Below are 19,250 nucleotides of genomic sequence, written 5' to 3'. Positions count from 1 at the left end.
TGAGGGACTGAGATATAGCAGCTGGACCCCTGTTTATAGACAATCCTTCACTTATTCTGTATTCTTTCAATTAACAAGTTATACTAAGTATTTATATATTTATATTGCATCCAATCAGGACTCTGGCCGGAGATGGGTCAGGTAGGTTGGTGTGTTCCCACTTTGGTGAGATTATATCTATAGTATATATATCGTAAAGGATTATGATGCAGTATTTGGACCCCTATTTGTAGACAATCTTTTGCTTATTTTATATTCTCCCAATTAACAGAAATTTAATAAAATAAAAATATATGTGCATTGCTTTCTTATGCTTGAGTTATTATATCAATCTCCTCTCTCTCTCTCTCTCTCTCTCTCTCTATATATATATATATATACAGTGATGCATTAGCAAAGCATTTTATCTAGCAGAACAAGCTGACATCAGAAAAAGCTAGGCCCAAAGAGACTTAAGAGAGAAGAGAAAGGCTGAACCTTCACAGACGTTGCCCTGCCATCTTGCTTCAACACAATAAAATAGAGTTTGGTAAGGAAGTAACCTTGAGTCAGACTCTTCAGGGCCTTGTAACTGGAAGCTTTTACCCCAAATAAACACGCTTTATAATAGCTAACAGATTTCTGGTACTTTGCATTATCACCCCTTTTGCTAACTAATACACTAGGGAAATCAGTAATATCTTGAGACAAATGAAAATAAGAACACAACACATCAAAACTATGAGTTGCAGGGAAGGAAGAACTGAAAAAGAAATTTATAGCCCTACAAGAAAACATTAAACTCCCATCCTGGGGAATCTGGTTATGTTCTCAATTAGAGGGGGCAAGAATCTCTGGAGAACATAGGCAGTGCCTAATAAAAGAAAACAGATCAGTATGTCAAGCTCTCAATATTATAGCATCTTATTCTTAAAAAATTGAAATTTAGTGATTACTATAGGTTCTGAGGGGGAAAGGGACGGGGAGGAAGAATAGAATAGATGGAACATAGGGCATTTTTATGGCATTGGAATTGTTCTGTACGATCTTGCAGTAATAGATACAGGTCATTTTAAATTTTATGAAACCTATAAAAGTGTACGGTGCAAAATATAAACCATAATGTAAACTGCTGACCATGGTTAGTAGCAATGCTTCAATATGTGTACATCAGTTGTGACAAATATACCATACACTTGTAAAAAGGTATTAATTGGGGAGACTGAGATAGGGGGAAGGGTTGAGTATATGGGAATTGCGTATATTTTCTATGTGGCTTTTCTATAACCTAAAGTTTCTTTGCAGATAAAGCAAAAAAAAAAAAAAGATACTGGTGAAACATACAGAAGAAACTGTCATAAAAGATAACAGATTTTATGGTGATGAAAGATAGTGAATTTTAAAATTTTTTAAATTTTATTATTTTTGTATTTTATTTCTTATTTCTATTATTATTGTTATTTTCTTATAATTTTTATTTATTTTTTTGGCTTTGTTGTGAGGGAGGCTCACAACTGTGGCAGAGGAAGCTCACTGATGTGGAATGTCAGTAATGGGGAAAATTGTGTGGATGGATGTACCTGGGCATGCCTATAAGGCAGATGAATATGTTCAAGTAGTCGTGGGTTGTTTTGGTGAGTGGAGACCCACACAATAATGGAAAGAATACTGAATTCCAATCCTGGGAAGTCCTGCTACATTCTCTAATAGAATCATCAGAGCACATGGGCAGTGCCTAGTGAAGGAAGATATACCATTACACCAAGCCCTTCATACTGATGGTTTTTCTTATGAACCTTTTCTTCGGAAATTGAACTTAGCCTAGTATTATATATTGCCTAAGAGTTACCTCCTGAAAGCCTCCTTGTTGCTCAAATGTGGCCTCTTTCTAAGCCAAACTCAGCATATAAACCTACTACCTTCCCCTCAGAATGGGACAGGATTCCCAGGGATGAGCCTCCCAAAGGGATTATTACCAAGCACCAACTAGCAATGCATCGGGAAAAAAACCTTGACCAAAAGGGGGAAATATTCAATACAAATGAGTTTTTAGGGCTAAGATTTCAAAAGTAAGTTGGGATGTCATTCCAGAGGTTACACTTATGCACATCTCAGCATGATCTCACTGACTGCCACAGTAAACAGTGCCTCTCAAACAATGGGTCCTGTGGCTCTAGAGACATCTATACACTATAAGCAGGGGAGACAATCTCAGGAATTCAGCACCCTGACAGTGGGCCTTATTTTGGAATTTATGCGCCCCAATGTAACAGAGTTAGACTTATTTATAACTTCGCTACACTTGGTTATTTTGCCCCTTTACTTGAACCTATCATTAGTACTATACTCATTAAATGTATGTCCCAGAAACAAATCTTCGGTCTGTTTATATGCCAGTTGAGCCCTGAATCTCAGCAGAGTTGCAATACCTACTCTTCAGTTCACTGGACTCATAGAGGACAACTAAAAAAAAAATGATGATGGACAATGCCCATCCCAAAAAACAGAGTATCTACAACTGCAAGCAAGACAGTTCTATCCATCTGCCCCATGGGATCTAAGCCCTTTCTCAATCAGAAAGAGTGGGCATTGCCATGCCAAAATTCTCGTAAGTGGGGAATGCTAACTATGGAATGAAGTAGACTTATTATTATTCTAGCAATGGAAGAACTGATATCATTAATATAAAGGCAGTGGCCAACAGAGGCTCTGAGGGGAAGGAAATGTAAGAACAGGTGCAATGTGTGGGCAGTTTTTTGGACACTGGAATTGTCTGGCATGATACTGCAATAATGGATACAAGCCTTGACACATTTTGTCAAAACCTATAAAACTGTCCGGGGCAAAGTGTAAATTACAGTGTAAACTATGTGTTCATCAATTGTAATAAATGTACCACAGTAATGAAAGTTGTTGTTAATGTGGGCAAGCGTGGGAGGAGGAGGGAGAGGATTATATGGGAATCTCCTGTATTTTTAATGTAATGCTTATGTAATTTAAAGCATCTTTAAAAATAAAAAAGTTTTAAAAAGCTAAAATCAAAGACATAACAGCACACATGGAAGAATTAGAAAAGAAACAGCAAACTAATCCAAAGCAGAAGGAAATACCAAATATTAGAACAGAAATAAATGAAATTGAGAATAAAAATATAAGAGGGCATTAATAAAACCAAAAGTTGGTTCTTTTAAAAGATCAATATAACTGGCAAACCTTTAGCTAGACTAGCAAAGAGAAAAAGAGAGAAGATGCAAACAAATAAAATTAGAAATGAGAGGGAACATTACCACTGACTGCATAGAAATAAAAAGGATTACAGAAGATATTATGAACTGTACACTAACAAATTAGACAACTTAGATGAAATGGACAAATATCTAGAAATACTCAAACTACTTATACTGACTCTAGAAGAAACAGAAGACCTCAACAGACCAAAGATACTGACATCAATCATCAAACTCCTCTGAACAAAGAAAAACCCAAGACTAGATGGCTTCACAGGTGAATTTTATAAATATTCCAAAAAATAATACCAATACTGCTCAAAGTCTTCTCAAAAACTAGAGAGAGTAACATTACCTAATTCATTCTATGAGACCAACATAACCCTAAAACCAAAGCCATATAAAGATACCACAAGAAAAGAAAATTTCAGATCAATTTCCCTTATGAATATAGATGCAAAAATCCCCACAAAATACTAACAAATCACATCCAACAGTACATTAAAAGAATTACACACTGTGATCAAGTGGGATTTATCCCAGGTATGCAAGGATGATTCAATATAAGAAAATCAATTAATGAATACATCACATTAACAAAAAAAGAGAAATAAAAACACATGATCAGGAAGCGATCAAGTGATAAGAGCTTCCGCTTACCACATGGGAGGACCTAGGTTCAATCCCTGGTGCCTCCTGGTAAAAAATAAAGAAGAGAAAGTGTGCCCATGGAGTAAGCCAGTGCCCACACAGATGCCTGTGTGGTGAGCCAGTGTCCACATGAGTGCCCACACAGTGAGCCAGTGCCCCACGCAAGTGAGTCACACAGCAAGATGATGACACATCAAAAGAGAGACAAGGGGAGAGTCAAGGTGAAGCATAGAAACCAGGAACTGAAGTGGCACAACTGACAGGGAATCTCTCTCCCCATCAAAGGTTTCCAAGATCGAATCCCGGTGAATCCTAGAGGAGAGAAAATGAGAAGAGAAGACAACACAGCAAAAACAGCAGGGTGGGAAGAGGGGAAGGGGGAAAATAAATAAATAAATAAATCTTTTTAAAAAACAAAAGCAAAAAAATGATCATCTCAATTCATGCAGAAATGACATTTGACAAAATCCAGCATCATTTCTTGATTAAAACACGTATAAAAATAGGAATAGAAAGAAACTTCCTCAAAACAATAAAGAGCATACATGAAAAATCTACTGCTATCATCATACTCAATGGCAAAAGACTGAAAGCTCCCCCTCTAAGATCTGGAACAAGACAAGGATGTCCACTGTCACCACCATTATTCACCAACTAGAAGTCCTAGCAAGAGCAATTAGGCAAAAAATAGAAGACATCCAAACTGGAAAGGAAGAAATAAAACTCACAATTCACAGATGACACGATCCTATATACAGAATGTCCTGAAAAATCAACAGCAAAGCTACTAGAGCTAATAAATGAATTCAGCAATGTGGTGGAGTACAAGATCAACATGCAAAAATTAGTAGTGTTTCTATACACTAGTAATAAGCAATCTGAGAAGGAAATCAAGAAAAAAATTTCATTTACAATAGCAACTAAAAGAATCAAAGGGGAAGGAGATGTAGCTCAAGCAGCTGGGCACCCACCTACCACACAGGCGGTCCCAGGTTCAGTTCTTGATGCCTCCTAAAGGATACAAGCAAAACAGTGAACTGACACAACGGGCTCACATGGCTAACTGACACCAACAAGATGACACAATGAGATGATGGAATGAAGAGACACAATGAGGAGACACAATAAGAAACAATAAGAAGGAGTGGAGGTCGCTCAAGCCATTCAACACCTCCCTCCCACATGAAAGGTCCTGGGTTCCATTCCCAGTGCCTCCAAAAAGAAGAGCACACAACAAACAAGCACAAATGAGAGGGGGTGGGGAAATACATAAAAATAAATCTTAAAAAAAAAAAAAATCAAAGAAAGTCTAAATAAATGGAAGGACATTCCATGCCCGAGGCCTGGAATACTAAATATTGTTAAGGTGTCGATTCTACTCTAAATCATTCACAAATTCAATGCAATCCCAATAAAAATTCCCAACAGCCCACTTTGTAGAAAGGGAAGAGTCAATCATCACATTTATTTGGAAGGGTATGCGACCCCAAATAGCAAAAATCATCTTCAAAAAGAACAAAGTTGGAGGACCCATATTATCTGACTTTAAAACATATTACAAAGCTACTATGGTCAAAACAGCATGGTACTGACTCAAGGATAGATACATAGACAAATGGAATCGAACTGAGAGTTCAGAATTAGACCCTCACATCTATCGCCAATTAATTCTTTAGAAGGCTGCCAAGTCCATTCAATTGGGAATAGTTTCTGTTCCTATGGCATTATTCACAATTGCCAAAAGACTGGAAGCAACCCAAATGTCCAACAACTGATGAATAAACAAAATGTGATATATTCATACAATGGAATATTACTTGACATTAAAAAGTAATGAAGTATTCATGTGAAAACATGACTGAACCTTGAATACATCATGTTGCGTGAAATAAGCCAGACACAAAAGGACAAATATTGTGTATCTCACTGATATGAAATAATCAGAATAAGCTAACTCATAGAGCCAGAATATAGAGGTTGGTTTGGAGGTAGGGAATGGAGAGTTGATGTGTAAATTGTACAGAATTTCTACTTGGGTTGACTATAAGATTTTGGTAATGGATGATGGTGATGGCAGAACAACATTATGAATATAATTAACAGCACTGAATTATAGATATGAATGTGATTAAAAGTAGCCATTTTAGGGAATATATACGTTACATGAATAAAAATTAAAATAAAAAAACAGGGTGGCAGACTTGGCCCAGTGGTTAGGGCGTCTGTCTACCACATGGGAGGTCTGCGGTTCAAACCGTGGGCCTCCTTGACCCGTGTGGAGTTGACCCATGTGCAGTGCTGATGTGCGCAAGGAGTGCCGTGCCACGCAGGGGTGGCCCCGTGGAGGGGAGCCCCATGCGCAAGGAGAGCACCCTGTAAGGAGAGCCACCCAGCGTGAAAGAAAGTGTAGCCTGCCCAGGAATGGTGCCGCACACAGGGAGAACTGGCACAACAAGATGATGCAACAAAAAGAAACACAGATTCCAGTGCCACTGACAACAACAGAAGCGGACAAAGAAGATGCAGCAAATGGAAACACAGAATAGACAACCAGGGTGGGGGGGTAAGGGGAGGGAAATAAATAAATAAATAAATCTTTTTAAAAAAAGAAAAAAAAACATAGGGCTGTAAAACACAATGAACCCTATTGTAAACGAGAGGCTATAGTTAAAATAGTACAATTATAAAAATGTTCTTTCATGAACTGTAACAATTGTACCACACTAAATGCAAGATGTTAATAATAGGGTGATAGGAAGTGGATTTGGCTCAATGGATAGAGCATCCACCTATCACATGTGAGGTCCAAGGTTCAAACCCAGGGCCTCCTATGGTGAAGCTGACCCACACGCAGTGCTGATGCGCGCAAGGAATGCCCTGCCATACAGGGGTGTCCCCGCGTAAGGGAGCCCCATGTGCAAGGAGTGCACCCCATAAGGAGAGCTGCCCCACACAAAAAAACTGCAGCCTGCCCAAGGAGTGAGAGTGCACACATGGAAAGCTGATGCAGCAAGATGATGCAACAAAAAGATTCCCAGTGCCACTGAAAAGAATGCAATCAAACACAGAAGAACACACAGTGAATGGACACAGAAAGCAGACAACTCAGGGGGGTGGGGGGATGGGAGAGAAATAAATAAAATAATTTAAATTTAAAAAAATAATAAGGTGATATATGGGAACTCTGTATTTCATATATTTTATTCATGGTATTTCTGTAAACCTACAACTTCACTAACAAAAAAAAAGTTTTTAATTAAAATAAAATAAAAATAAATATTCCTGAAATAGGACTTGGTATACCACTACTTCCTTCCAAAAGGCACGATTCACTATGGCTTTAAGTATGTTTGTCTGAAAGACATGAAGATACATGGCAAAGTATCGCTAAAACAGAGTTTGGAAACTAGATTAAAGAAATTAGGATCAGAAAAGTAAAACAAATCGAACTCAGGGGAAGCAGACTTGGCCCAGTGGTTAGGGCATCTGTCTACCACATGGGAGGTCCACGGTTCAAACCCTGGGCCTCCTTGACCTGTGTGGAGTTGGCCCACATGTGGTGCTGATGCGTACAAGAAATGCCGTGCCACGCAGGGGTGGCCCCGTGTAGGGGAGCCCCACGCACAGGGAGTGTGGCCCTTAAGGAGAGCCGCCCAGCACGAAAGAAAGTTCAGCCTGCCCAGGAATGGCACCGCACACACAGAGAGCTGACATAACAAGATGACGCAACAAAAAGAAACACAGATTCCCGTGCCGCTGACAACAACAGAAGCAGACAAAGAAGAACACGCAGCAAATAGACACAGAGAACAGACAACTGGGGAGGGGGGAGGAAGGGGAGAGAAATAAAATAAAATAAATAAATCTTAAAAAAAAAATCTAACTCAGGGCATATCTTGCCACTGGTTTGGAGAAACATGTTCTACAACTCTCACAAGAAAAGAAGAGATGGTTAGGGTACAAATATAAGCTGTCCCAACCCCTACTCCAGCAGCAGGCAAGTGTCCCTTTTAGAAGGTCTATCTGTCTTTAGGAAAGAAAATAAATTTCCCCTGGCCACTACTATTTCAAAGTTCACAAACAAAACAATTAAAGAATATGCATGCATATATGCAAGTACATAGCAATGGTGAAGTTTAAGAATGTTTTTTCCTTTTTTGCTTAATATTTACTTTAGGGCAAAACATACAAAAGAAAGCAATATCAGATCAAAACCACCATCACCAACTATTTCATCGCCTCCCTCCAAACATAATAGAGCAGAAAGGGAGCTGATGTGGCTCAGTGGTTGAGTGCCAGCTTCCCATATATGAGGTCCTGGGTTCAATCCCCAGCCATGGTACCTCAAAAATAAAAACAAAAACAAAAACAAACATAATACAGCAGGAAGAAGGTTTTAATCCCAGACACAGAAAGGAAGTCATACTTCTCTTAAACAACATACTTCCTAGTTATCATTTTAAAAATAAATAAATAAAACAATGCTTAAAGGAGAAAAGTAATTAGGTAAGAGGATGTCATGAACCTTTTCTTTTTGTCCTATTATTTTTACAAACAGGAGTGATCACTAGAGTACAGGAGGAGTAGTCCTCCACATTGTATAAAATAGTAAAACTGCAACAGTCCCTCCCTATATAATGATTCTGTGATCCAAATTAGGGGAAAAACTGGTTAAAAAAAAATTATATTCTTTTAACTCCCAAAAAGACCCTGGCAAAGAAATCTAGAGTATACCAAGACTCTTCTAAGGGCTTACTAGGTTCATATTAACACCTAGAATTATATTACTAGTATTTTCTCTTTGTTGGTTGTTAGATACATGATTTTTCTTTTCTTTTCTGTTGAAGAAGGAAGGGATGGAAGGAAAAAAAATCGGAGAGAGGGAAGGGGGGGGAAGGGGGAGATGAACTATAAGAATGTTGTGAAATGAAAAACATACTAGTTACAAGGTAAAAGCAGTAGAATCAAAATTCAGGAAAGGAAATTTTCTGTATGACCTATAAAGTTTATTTAGGTATTATCATTCTACAAAAGATAAATTATGAACCACTGTTTTAACCAAGGCAATTATCACCATTCAATACAGGCAATTACAAATTTGTCATTAGTTAATACATAATAATTCACTTTTTTTCAGTGTATTAAAGATGCTTCTATATTTTGGGGCCTTAGGTTCACCTGAATAGAAGCCTTTTAATGGTCATCAGTAAAACACTTGACTTCCCTGTGACATCTCATCTCTAAAATCACACCCACAGGCAGATACAGAACTATATATACCCTGCTGTGTAACAGGTGGGTTTCTAATTTTTGCAACAGATTTTAGTGAACTGAAACTTTAATTCGTTTTGTTGATTGCCTAATGTACATCGAGAAAAAGAAGAAAGTGATCAACTGTAAAATAAGAACATTCATTTGGCAATCTGGTACTAAACAAGTGAAATTTTATAACTGTATATGGCAAAATACAATTAAATATTATAAATAGATTATAAATCAGTTGTTGATACATCTACCACAAGAAATGAATGTGCAAATTCAAAGAAAAACTGAATCTGAAAAATTCAATGTAAATTATACATTTAATACAATTTTTAAAATATCTGGCATATGCCTATTTCTTTGATTTTCCTTGGGATTCTGCTTAAATTAACCAAATCATTATTGATAATTCTGTAACTTTTCTATAAATCTATATACAACTTTTTTTTCAATTCCTCTTCTAGAATAAAACATATTACCATAAAACCAATAGATTTAGAAGATATGTTTAAAGATGAGTTTAGTATTTTGTACTAAAATAAAAATCTTTTCTATTTCTCCTTTAAACAAAATGTTTCTATTTAAATAAATGGATATCTGCATTGTGAAGAAACAGCAAAAAACAATATACTAAATATCTTCCCAACTGTGACCTATATACAAATGTGAGCTGCAAACGGAGCCCTTCCCTCCTATTTACTATTACCTATCTGTATCTATAGCTTAGCTTTTTGGTCTTTCGTTAAAGAGAAGACCTTAAAAAACACATCTTCTTCCATTACACCTCACCCCCTACCATTAACGTACCTGTTAATGTTGTGACACATTCGAGGGATAAGTCTAGCCAGAAAAATAAGAGATTCCCAGTCAGGCTCATCTTTACTGGATATTCCGCACACATAACTGTAGGAACGACAGTCACCCTGAAAATAGAAATACAAACAAGTTTTTTTGTGTGTTTTTTCTTTTTTTGAAGTACCAGGGGCCAGGGATTGAACCCAGGACCTCCTATGTGGGAAGCCACCACTTGACCACTGAGCTACACAGGCTTCCCTGAGTTGGGTTTGTGGGCTTTTTTCCATTTTCTTTTTTGGCTTGTTGTTCACATTTTTTTGTTTGTTTTTTCAGGACGCACTGGAAACTGAACTTGGAACCTCACATGTGGGAGATAGGAGTTCAACCACTTGAGCCACATCCAATGCCTTCTAATGGCTTCATAGAGGGCAAAAGGCAGGCTGGAAAACATTTTATGCCATTAAGAGTAATTTTTTTGTTTTTGTTTTTCAACAGGACCCTAAGTGTTTGAATAAGACACCTCACTGGAGGGCTATGGGTATAGTTCAGTGATTAAGCACCTGCTTTGCATGTATGAGGTCCTAGGTTAAGTTCCCAGTACCTCCTTTAAAAAAAAAAAGTATTCACTGGATATTTCTCTAATGATTTAAATACATCCCAAATTAAAATCCCATATTAACTCCTATGTGTTTCAAAATTCCCCTTCTCCCTTTTTTCTTTTCAAAATAACCGTTCCTGGAAGGACATACACAAAATCTAACTGAAGAGTAGTGATACAGCAAATTACTTTTTTTTTTTTAATTTCTCTCCCCTTCCCCCCTCCAGCCCCCCCATTTGTCTGCTCTCTGTGTCCATTTGCTATGTGTTCTTCTGTGACTACTTCTATCCTTATCAGTGGCACCAGGAATCTATGTTTCTTTTCATTGTGTCTTGCATCATCTAGTTGTCAGCTCTCCATGTACGGCACCATTCTTGGGCAGGCTGCACTTTCTTTCGCACTGGGCAGCTTTCCTTACGGGGCGTACTACTTACATGTGGGGCTCCCCTACGCAAGGGACACCCCTGCGTGGCACGGCACTCCTTGCGTGCATCAGCACTGAGCATGGGCCAGCTCCACACGGGTCAAAGAGGCCCGGGGCTTGAACCATGGACCTCCCATGTGGTAAGCAGATGCCCTATCCATTGGGCCACGTCCGCTTCCCACAAATTACTTTTTTAAGTGTAGTACATTTTATTTTTATTTTACAAGTGTGGTTTACTTTTTTATTAAGTAAATAAACCTCACTGCTATATTAACTATTACTTAGGATTTTTATCTAGGCTTGGACTGGTCTCAGCTTCAAAGACCTAAGTATCTAGAGGTAAGTTAGGTATCTAACTTTTATTAGGTATCTAATAAAAAACTTTTATTCTGGTAAGAAGTGTGGAGCCTGAATAAGTTTCATTTTTTAAAAAGATATTAAATTACTTATCCAACAAATTATATTAACTCAGACATCTATGAGAGTCATTAACTATAACACTTCATGAAAAAGGGAGGTGGGAAACTAGTTCAATTCAATTCCATGCTTGAATTAGCAAACAGAGTTGGTAGCTCTCTAGAGATCTACTTACGGCTGGGAAAACTGTTATGAATCAAATAACCTGTCTGTATTTATATTTTTATGTAATAGGGTAATATCAGCTTATAAATACCATAGCAAATCTCAAAAAGAATCTGCAGGGAGCAGATGTAGAACAAGTGACTGAGCAGCTGCTTCCCATTTACAAGGTGGTCCTGGGTTTGATCCCTGGTACCTCCTAAAAGCAAACAAACGATAAACCAACTCTCAGTGGTTGAATGCCCGCTTCCCATGTACAAGGTCCTGGTTTTGATCCCCAGTACCTCCTAAAAAAAAGACTCTGCATATAATAAATAAAATGATCAATAAACCACTGAAAGAAAATTACTTCTACAATTCCATCATTTCCATGAACTATTTTTAAATTTTAAAGTAGCAAAAGATTTTTATCTTGTTTTTATTTACAGACAGATCTACATGATTCAGGAGGAGGACTTTAAACTGAAAAACACATTAACATATTTAGGAAAAAGAATATGCTTATTAAATTTTAGATGAACAAACTCTGAAGAAGTAGAGTTCATTTCTTTCCATGCAGGACATCACCCCAATAAATGGAACTCATACCATTTGAGTTGGAATTTCTAGTCCACTTAACTACAAGCTCTAAACATCAGAAAAGAAACCTTCCGCCTCCCTACCCTCCTAAGCTTTCTTCTCCAGGAACTCATTTGAAGATCATACAAATAAAACAGAGCTTAAGTAATCATTTTATGAATAGTATTTTAGAAGTGAGAACTATATTACTCTCACATGCTTTTATAATTAGAAGAGCACAATAAATACAAAAAAAATTAAGCTAAGATATACATACTAGGTGCTGAATTCTCTATCATCACAGCTAAAAGAGAGTGAGGACATGTTAAAGAGGCACAGAACACTGGTGTAGGAAATACACAAGCTAAGAACAAGACCAAAAATATTCATCTGGGGACGTTCTTACAGTTAAAGACTTCTAAAACCACAGTATATTTCACAACTTGAGATAAATGAGGGCATGATCTGTTGGTACCTGCCCTCAAAGCAGATGCAAGCAATTCAACCCTTCGGTAAATGGTTCCTTTAATTTTCACTTTTGGTTAAAGCAGACAGATGTTGCAAAACTACAAAAGCTCAGTCTGAATATTTATTTCCTATAACCTTATCTATTCACTTGAGAAACAACCTAGAAAATATTACCTTTTTTACCTTTCTAGGCTTGGTGTTTTTGCCTTCATATTTCACTTCCCTTCATGAACCACTTCTATACCAGTCATTCCTATTTCACTATTGCTAGAAAGAACAAATTGCTGAAAGCTACGTTACAGGTCAACGAAGCCAAACAACCCACCTGCACACCTACAGTTTTAATTGGCAGCAAGAAGGCATTCAATGAATGAAGACTCGTAATTTGCATTAGCTTCTCCTGATCCTCCTCTGTCGTGCAGGCTTTGACTCTCTGTAAAAGTGTATGTGGCTGAAAAAAAATGAGAGACATTTCTCAAGGTAAAATAAAAGAGCTATTCATTCTATTACCTACTGGTTTATAGCAGATCATATATGATATACAGTTGATTTGTGTGCACTATGTAGTGTATCTGAAATTCATTCATGAGGGCTAGGGCTCTGAAAAACTTATAAAACCTCAAGGTAAGAAATACAGATGAGATTTACATATATCAGGGACTTAACACCCTGTCACCAGTGTCACCTTACCTGATCAAATCTTCCCCTTATATCTAACAATACTTTTTGTTTGCTGTAAAGTCAACTTTATCTGAAATACAGCACCACCTTTTTTAGTTTGTTATATACCTGGTATATATTTTTCCACTTTTTTACTTTCACTCTATCTATCCCTAGGTATTAGGATGGTTTCTGGTAAACAGACTATGGCTAGATTTAATGCTTACTCGAGTTTGACAATCTCTTAACTGGAGAAGTTAGCTCTTTTAATTAATTGTGGCTTAGTGATAAGAGTAAATTTCATTCTACCATTTTATTCTGTATTTTCTGTACTTTTATTTGTCCCACTTTTTATATTTCTTTCTCCTTTCTTGACTTCTTTTGAATTGACAATTTCCCCCAGCTCATATCCTCCCCTTGACTGTTTTTTAAGTTACCCTTTATTTCTATTCTTTTGTGTTAACATGTCCCTACTTAACAAAAGAAAACCAATCTCTCTGTCCTCCTAGCAAACAATAGGAGTATTTCTGAATGCTTTAACTCCAATCAAGCCCCTCTGTGACTGTGGTGGACTGAAATGTGTACTCCAGATTGGACTGTTCTTGGTCTTGGTCTGCATTCTGGTGGATATAGCTATACAGCTATAAATAAAATCTCTACAAAATGTTACTTTAGTTAAGGTATGGCCCCACTGAAATCAGGCTAGGCTTTAATCCAGATTACTGGAGTCCTTTATAGTCAGCATGAAAGTCAGAGAGTAGAGCCAGAAGAGGCCGCCATGTGCAGTGACATGACAGAAAAGCCAAAGACTAAGGATCACCAGCAGCCAACCCCAGAAGGCCAGAATCTTTGGAAAAAAGGAATACCGTGTTGACACCTCATTTTTGGACTTCTAGCCATGAAACTGTGAGCCAATAAATTCCCATTGTTTAAGCAAACCCATTATATGGCATTTGTTTCAGGAGCTGGGAAACAAAACCAGTACTTCCTATGATATTCTAGCTCTGTCTTGTTATTTTTAACAAATACCCAAAATTAGAAGTCATTTTTTTTTTCATTTCTTTCCCCTTCCCCCGCCGCCCCAGTTGTCTATCCTGTGTGTCTATTTGCTGTGTGTTCTTCTTTGTCCGCTTCTGTTATTGTCAGCGGCACGGGAATCTGCGTTTCTTTTTGTTGTGTCATCTTGTTGCATCAGCTCTCTGTGTGTGTGGCGCCATTCCTGGGCAGGTTGAACTTTCTTTCGCGCTGGGAGGCTCTCCTCATGGGGTGCACTCCTTGCGTGTGGGGCTCCCCTAGTCAGGGGACACCCCTGCATGGCAGGGCACTCCTTGCACGCATCAGCAATGCGCGTGAGCCAGCTCCACACAGGTCAAGGAGGCCCGGGGTTTGAACTGCGGACCTCTCATGTGGTAGACGGATGCCCTAAACACTGGGCCAAGTCCGCTTCCCAGAAATGATTATTTTTATTGTTTTATATAGCCCATGTTTGCTTCAATTTTACCCATCTACCTTTTTCTTTGCTTATCATTTATTTTTGTTTCTTAGATCTTCCTCCTGGGATTCTTTTGCATCTCCTAAAGTCAATCCTTTAGAACAATAATTCTCAACCCTAGCCACACACATGAATTACTTGAGATGCTCAGGTCCAATTCCAGACCAATAAAATAAGAATTTCTGGGGAAATGGTGCCCAAGCAGAATAAACTTCAAAAATTTCCCCGATGATTCTAATACACAGCCAGGGTTTAGGTACACCGCTTTTAGTTACTTAAGTAAGTGACTGTTGCTTAGTAAATTTTTTTTTATCGTAAAATTGCCCTAGTTCTTAAATGACAGCTAATCCAGACATGTAATTATACTTGATAATAATTTTCTCTTGCACTTCAAGTCTTCTTGTTTTTGCAACTGATGTTTTCAATATAATAGTCTTTCCTTTGTAGGTAATCAATCTTTTCTCTGTGGCTGCTTTGTCTTTGGCAGTCTGTAGTTTCACTAAGATATATATACTAGGTGCTGAATTCTTTTCTTTTAGCCTGCTTGGGATGTGTTATGTTTCCTGAATTCCTTAACCAGTTTGGATAAAATGAGATATTTTGTTTACTGCCTCCTTCTAGACATTTAGAGTAGACCTCATTCTACCCACATCACTTAACCTCTTCTATTCACATTTTTGCTTTGATGTTTTGCCCCAGTTTTTAAATAATTGCTTTATATCTGTCTTCAAGTTCACTAGTTCTCTTTGGTTATTTCATTTCAATTATTATTTTCATTTCTAGAACTTGTTTTTTCCAAATCTGCCTCATCATTTTTTAAAGTTTCTTATACCTCATTCTTACTATCAAAAGCTCCTTTATTCCTATTTACTTCATATTTTTTATCTGCTAATACCAGTACTTTGGTATTAAGTCTTTGAAGGTCTGATTCTGCTAGTTGTTTCCACTAACTCTCATTCATGGTACCTTCACTCTATACTTGTTTTGTAATTTTTTATTGTAGGTAGTATTTGTTGGAACTCCATGAGAATTCACTGAGGTCTAAATGGAGATACTTCAGAGAGATTTAATTACTTCCTGCCTGACTCATGGATGTTATACCAACCCAGATCCACTTAAAATTTAAATGTTTAGCTTGCAGATTTTCAGACCACACATATTATATATTTAGGCCCAAATATACAGAAGGACAGAGGGACTTTTCCATTTATCATCAATTTTTAGCCAAGGTGTTGCTGAATGTGAAAATCTCTGATCCATATTCCCAGGCCTTCGTGGATCCGAGATCTCATATTCAGATAGTTAGGTATGATAGAATTGTTAAAAACCAAAATTCTAGATCGCATTGGATTAGTAGCTGCTCCCATGGCAGCAGACAGCTTTAGCTTATTAAACTAAAGCTTCCAATTCATTGCTGGCTCAAAGGATTTCCCTAACTTCCTAATAAATGAAAGTACTTTTAAAAGTACTTTACATAGTATTTTTAGGAATTCAGGATATCCCATCAATTTTATGAATGGAAAGAGATGCTTTCATTTAAGAATCTCCATAAAACACTTTCTTCATAGTATGTTCAAGGTAAATTATTCTGAGATTTCCAATAATGAAATTCTAATAAATTTCCTATGAATACCGGAGTAAAACAAGAACCCATTCAATTCCTTGGAATGATGAGCTATGTCTACTTAAAGCTCCCATGATGTATAAGTTCAATGCAAATTATTACCTTCTTAACACTTGCAGAAAAATCAGCTACTATTTTCAAAATATTGTTGGTTTCAGGAAAGTCCTTACAAATATAAGGCTCTTCAGCACATATTACTCTGATTGCCAGGCCAGGGCCTAAAGATAAGAATAACAATGGTATTTAATGTAAATCTTATATTTAGTATAAAAATCTAATATTAAAACCCTGACATTTTCAAAATATAAAACTCTTCCAAAAATTAAAATCCATCTGTCATCATAGTTAAGTTTCTTAGAAAGTATTTAATTTTAAATGTAGCTATTAGTTTTCTGTACAATTTATCATCTCCTTCAGAATGCATCAATTTTCTCTATACCAATAATTTCCATCTCCTATTTTGATAATCTATATACTAAGTGTCACAGAATTTTCCAGTAAATATTTTTAATTCACAATATATGTGCCAATCTATTTTCAAAATTTTATTTACGAAAATTTCAAACATACACAAAAGGAGGAGAGTATAATGAACCACCTTATAGCCATCAATCAGCTTTAACTACCAATCAAATTTTAGGAAAAGCAATAAGCTATTTAAAAAAGAAAGAATGAAAGGGTGTTTTAATTTCAAAACATGTGAACTTGTATTTCTATTTTAACAAATACTTAAAAGGATAATACAAGGTATGAGTAGACTGAAGAAAAACAGAAAAGATACAATTAAAGGTAACATTTGAGATGCCTAGGTGATAGGCAAAACCTTAAGAAATGTCCAGTAATTCCTTACTCTCATTCCTAATCTTTAGCTTATTTAATATAGTTTGCCTCTTTTTTAAAGCAACAAAATCCTCTTCACCAATGAAATCTTACATGACGAAAACCTTACATATAAAATAAAATTAAGTGAATCTAGTTGAGATTATGATCAAGGACCCAGAACCACTTGGCCTCCCTCCAGTATATTCACAGCCCATCCTTTGGCAGCACAAAGGTTAGGGAATGAACATCTTAAAATGCTACACTTGAAATTTTTTTAATAAGACAACTGGTAAACACTAGATTGGTTATACATTCCCCACCTTTTAAGCTGCTTAATTCTGGCAAATTAGTTGCTGTGCCTAAGTTTTCTCATATGTAAAATAGAATAGTAGTTTCTACTGTAAAGATCAAGAGGACAATATATGTATTTAGCAGAGTGGTCGAACACAACAAGTACTGAAGAAATATTACCCATTCCTATGCTTTTTTAGTTTAATCAGACCATTCTCTCAACTTGCCACCTAATCACTAATTCAGAGAGCTAGAAAGTGAGGTATAAGACATGTTCAAGCTTAAGATTTAGTAATAAAAACATATTACTTTTTTTTTAGTTGGTCCTAACTTTAAATATAATCTCTAATTTTTTCCATATGACAGTAACTATTTGAGTATTTTCATTCAAGAAAGTGATTCATCCATTTAGATGACAGAGCCATAGGATAAGGAGTTAAGAGAATAACGTTTTCATACCTACTTCTTCCACAGAATAAATCATGGTACAGTAGAAAGAACATAAAAATCTTAGCTCTATCATTAAGAATTATGTGGCAATAGTATTAAAATATCTCTATGCCTTAGTTTTCTCATCTGATGGCAACACTACATACCAGAACCCAGAGACAGTGTAATATTTAATTACGAATACTATGGAAAATGAGCATTTAATAAAATAAATTACATACAGAAGGAACTCAAAAGAATTTGCTAATTCCTCAACCATCCTTTTCTTTCTCTCATATGACATATTCTCTGAGATGACAAATTGTTTCAAAACTGTCTGAACTGATTTTTCCTCAACTGGAAGAATTAATGACAAGTCAAAGTGAATTCAATTCTGTTCTTTACCTGGAAATGGATGCCTAGAAACTAACTCTTCTGGAAGTCCAAGTTCTCTGCCTAGAATTCTCACTTCATCTTTATGAAAATCTTTCAAAGGTTCTATTACTTTTCCCTATGGGGTAAAAAACAAAAGCCAATCAACCAACATAACATGGAAAACACACAAAGTTAGAATAATATTACAATTTAAATATAAACTTTAAAAATAAATAGATGAGGGTAAATCTATCCACCACCTCTGGTCTAGTTACCATTAGAATACCAGGCAATTAGAAAACATTATAATGGTGTTTAGAAATTAAAACTCTCCAAATGATACCATGGAGAAAGTAAAAAGATAAGCCACAGAATGGAAGAAATATTTGCATATCATTTATCTGATAAGGGATTTGAAACCAGAATAGAGGCTTTGCAAATCAATTAAAAATAATTAAGCCCATTTAAAAATGGGCAAAGGATTTGAAGAAACATTTCTCCAAAGAAGATATACCTGCTACAATAGTTAAAATCTAAAAGGAAGATAATAACAAATGTTGACAAGGATGTGGAGAAATCAAAACCCTCATACACTGCTGACAGCAATGTAAAATGGTTAGCTATTTTGCAGTTTAGCAGTTCATCAAAATGTTCAACATATAGTTACCACATGGCCCAGCAATTTCATTCCTCCCTATATAACCAAAAGAAATGAGAACATACATCCAAAAACTTGCAATGAATGTTCATAGCAGCATTACTAGTAATAGTCAAAAAGAAGTTACAAACCAAATATCCATCAACTGATGAACAGATAAATAAAATGTGGTGTAGCCATACAAAGAATATCATTCTGCCCTAAAAATGAAGCAATGATACATGCTACAAAATGAATGAACTTTGAAAACATTACGCTTAATGAATGAAGCTAGTAACAAAAATGCACATATCATATGGTTCCATTAGTATACAATGTTTAGAACAGAAAGTAGAGGGCTTTGTAGAATGACTGATAA

The 19,250-nt window shown here is 36.4% G+C and overlaps 1 protein-coding gene across 4 annotated transcripts in view; it reads right to left on the bottom strand.

Annotated features, from left to right (window-relative positions):
* GMPS (guanine monophosphate synthase) overlaps positions 1-19,250 on the bottom strand; it is an 89,629-nt gene that overhangs the window by 10,958 nt on the left and 59,421 nt on the right. For 2 of the 4 annotated variants that reach the window (XM_058295188.1, XM_004454443.5), the window contains exons 10-13: positions 18,265-18,370; positions 16,420-16,535; positions 12,867-12,992; positions 9,927-10,042 (exon numbers count right to left, since the gene is read on the bottom strand). In XM_058295188.1, the coding sequence (XP_058151171.1) occupies positions 9,927-10,042; positions 12,867-12,992; positions 16,420-16,535; positions 18,265-18,370 (464 nt within the window). The remainder of the gene's footprint in view (positions 1-9,926; positions 10,043-12,866; positions 12,993-16,419; positions 16,536-18,264; positions 18,371-19,250) is intronic. The other 2 variants (XM_071214577.1, XM_071214578.1) reach the window with 1 other exon arrangement.

Source organism: Dasypus novemcinctus, chromosome 4 (assembly GCF_030445035.2).
Source record: "Dasypus novemcinctus isolate mDasNov1 chromosome 4, mDasNov1.1.hap2, whole genome shotgun sequence".
Taxonomy (NCBI): Eukaryota; Metazoa; Chordata; class Mammalia; order Cingulata; family Dasypodidae; genus Dasypus; species Dasypus novemcinctus.
This window is presented reverse-complemented; position numbering and strand designations above follow the sequence as displayed.